Source organism: Cyprinodon variegatus, unplaced genomic scaffold, assembly GCF_000732505.1.
Source record: "Cyprinodon variegatus isolate N-32 unplaced genomic scaffold, C_variegatus-1.0 Scaffold467, whole genome shotgun sequence".
Taxonomy (NCBI): Eukaryota; Metazoa; Chordata; class Actinopteri; order Cyprinodontiformes; family Cyprinodontidae; genus Cyprinodon; species Cyprinodon variegatus.
In genome coordinates this window covers 380,795-383,157 of record NW_015150920.1, presented here as the reverse complement: position 1 = coordinate 383,157, position 2,363 = coordinate 380,795, and the positions used below count along the sequence as shown (strand labels likewise).

The window sequence follows — 2,363 nt, the reverse complement described above, 5'->3', positions numbered from 1 at the left end:
ATAACTGAAAACTAAAACTTCAGACTCCTAAATGGGGAGAACCATAACATTCTCAGTCTGGGGTAGAACCAGACCTCTCAGAGACATTGGACATACTATAATGCTGCCACTACCATGCTTCACACTGAGGCCTGTGTTCATCAGTGAACTCAGTAAAATAGGATTTTGAAATTCAACTTTGTTCTTTGGAAAAGTGAATGCCTAAAAAAAAAAGGAAAAAATATTAGAAAATTTGATTTTTAGAAAAGATATTTGAGAAAAATAATAATAATAAAAAAAAGTGCAAAAAACAAAAAGCAATTAAAGGAAACAGTAAAATGTTCTTTAATTTAGCTTTCTTCCATCTATCCATCCATTTTCTCCCGCCAATTCTGTCAGGGTGGGGGTGGGGCAGGTGCCTATCTCTGGCAGTTAATGGGTCAGAGGCGGGGTCCTTCCTGGAAAGTTTGCCAGTCTGTTTCAGGGCAACACAGAGACACACAACCAGGCTTCTCTACTTAGCCAAATTAACAGTCATTTTTTTTGGACTGTGGGAGGAAGTCAGAGTACCCAAAGAGAACCCCTGCATCACAGGGAGAACATACAAATTCCACTCAGAAAAGGCCATCAGGACCCAGGGCTTGGAATTGAACCCAGAACCTTCTTGATGCGGGGCAGCAGTTCTACAAACTGCTCCACCTTGCAGCATTTTTACTTCCCTGTTTTTCCTGTGCTTATACCGCTAATGCCATAACAATGACAGTATAGTTGTGATGCTTTAGAGTAAATGCGGTTGTGTGTCTGCAGTGGCTGCAGACGACCACAGTCAGAACGCGTCGTTCGTCTGCGTGCTTCTGAGTCACGGCGATGAGGGCGTGGTTTACGGCACCGATGGATTCGAAAAGTTCGAGGATCTGATCAGATGCCTTAAAGGAGACAATTGTAAAAGCCTGGTGGGGAAACCAAAGCTGTTCTTCATACAGGTCAGTTACCCTTTAGGTTTCATTCAAATATCTCCAGCTTTGATGGGGGGTTGAACTTTGTATTTAATCTGCTTCCCTTCTCCTTCTTTGCGTTTTCAGGCGTGCCGAGGTTCAGCCCTGGATGACGGCTGTTCGATAGAGACGGATTCTGTGGTAGATCAGACATCTGAGCGGATTCCTGTAGAGGCAGACTTCTTGTACGCGTACTCCACAGCTCCAGGTAACCGTCCAGACTGTCTTCCTGCTGGTTGGTTGGTTAAACCCGCTCTCTAACCTGTCCCTCCGCCTGCAGGCTACTACTCCTGGAGGAACACGAGCAACGGCTCCTGGTTCATCCAGTCTCTGTGTAAAAACCTGGATAAGTTCAGCGGACAGCTGGAGCTGATGCAGATCATGACCCGTGTCAACCACCATGTGGCGTTGGACTTTGAGTCTGCGTCCACCCTGCCCGGGTTTGACTACAAGAAGCAAATCCCCTGTATTGTGTCGTTGTTGACCAAAGATTTCTACTTCCATAATAAACAATAAACGATCTGAATCCCTAATCTGATTCATTACTCCTCGGCTCTGGGAGAGAGAAGCACTAAAAGAGCGGCCTTGATTTCACTCAGTGTATACAGACAACTGACTTTGGTTTAATAAGGAGTTGTTTTTCATTTGGGGTCTTTTATATGTCATATAACTTTTTTTTTAAGAAGCAGGACAGCCAACTCACAGATTTCTGGTTTTCAACCAACACAAAGTTCATGTAACAATTTAGCTGCTTTCATCCAGCTGGTTGCTGCTAATAACCAACTGCAGGATTCAAAACGGGTCTTTAAACGGTTTAAAGGTCCATCAGATTCTCAGACAAGCTTCTAAATGTTCCTTTAAAATAAAAGGAGTAGTTTGGCTGATTGGAAATACAGACATCCCAAGTTCCAAAAACTCATTTCAGGGAGATGCTTCTCCCCCAACCCCCTGCCCCCCAGGGACAACGGACCCACACCGTGCCCCATACACACACACACTTAAGGCCTAACTAAACAGAACAGTATTGGTTATTTTCAATACTTTCAATCTTGTAGCCTTGAACATCGGTTGTGCTTTCTGTTTGTCATAGGACTTCAGCATACAGTGCACCTCGCCACGGTGTCATCATTCCTCACCATGGCCGGTTCTAGACAAGGGCCAATGGGTGCCAGTGCCCCTGTAGATCATGTCCTGGCCCCTGTTATGGCCCCTGTACTGAAGACATAATACTTAAAAGAAATTGTAATGATGATATGAAATGAAACAGACATTGTGATCATTATTATCATGATTACTGATAGGTCATTTGGATCTATTTCATTCTTTTTCTTTACAAATTCTGTATTACTAATTAATCAAAAACAATAAGGTGATAGCTTCAGAGGGATT

General features: G+C 43.5%; 1 protein-coding gene across 1 annotated transcript in view; it reads left to right on the top strand.

Moving 5' to 3' along the window:
- casp3 (caspase 3) overlaps positions 1-1,892 on the top strand; it is a 12,814-nt gene extending 10,922 nt beyond the window's left edge. The window contains exons 4-6 of the mRNA XM_015389602.1: positions 787-962; positions 1,062-1,182; positions 1,255-1,892. Coding sequence (XP_015245088.1) covers positions 787-962; positions 1,062-1,182; positions 1,255-1,490 — 533 coding nt within the window. The 3' untranslated portion in view covers positions 1,491-1,892. The remainder of the gene's footprint in view (positions 1-786; positions 963-1,061; positions 1,183-1,254) is intronic.
- Positions 1,893-2,363: the final 471 nt, after the last annotated feature.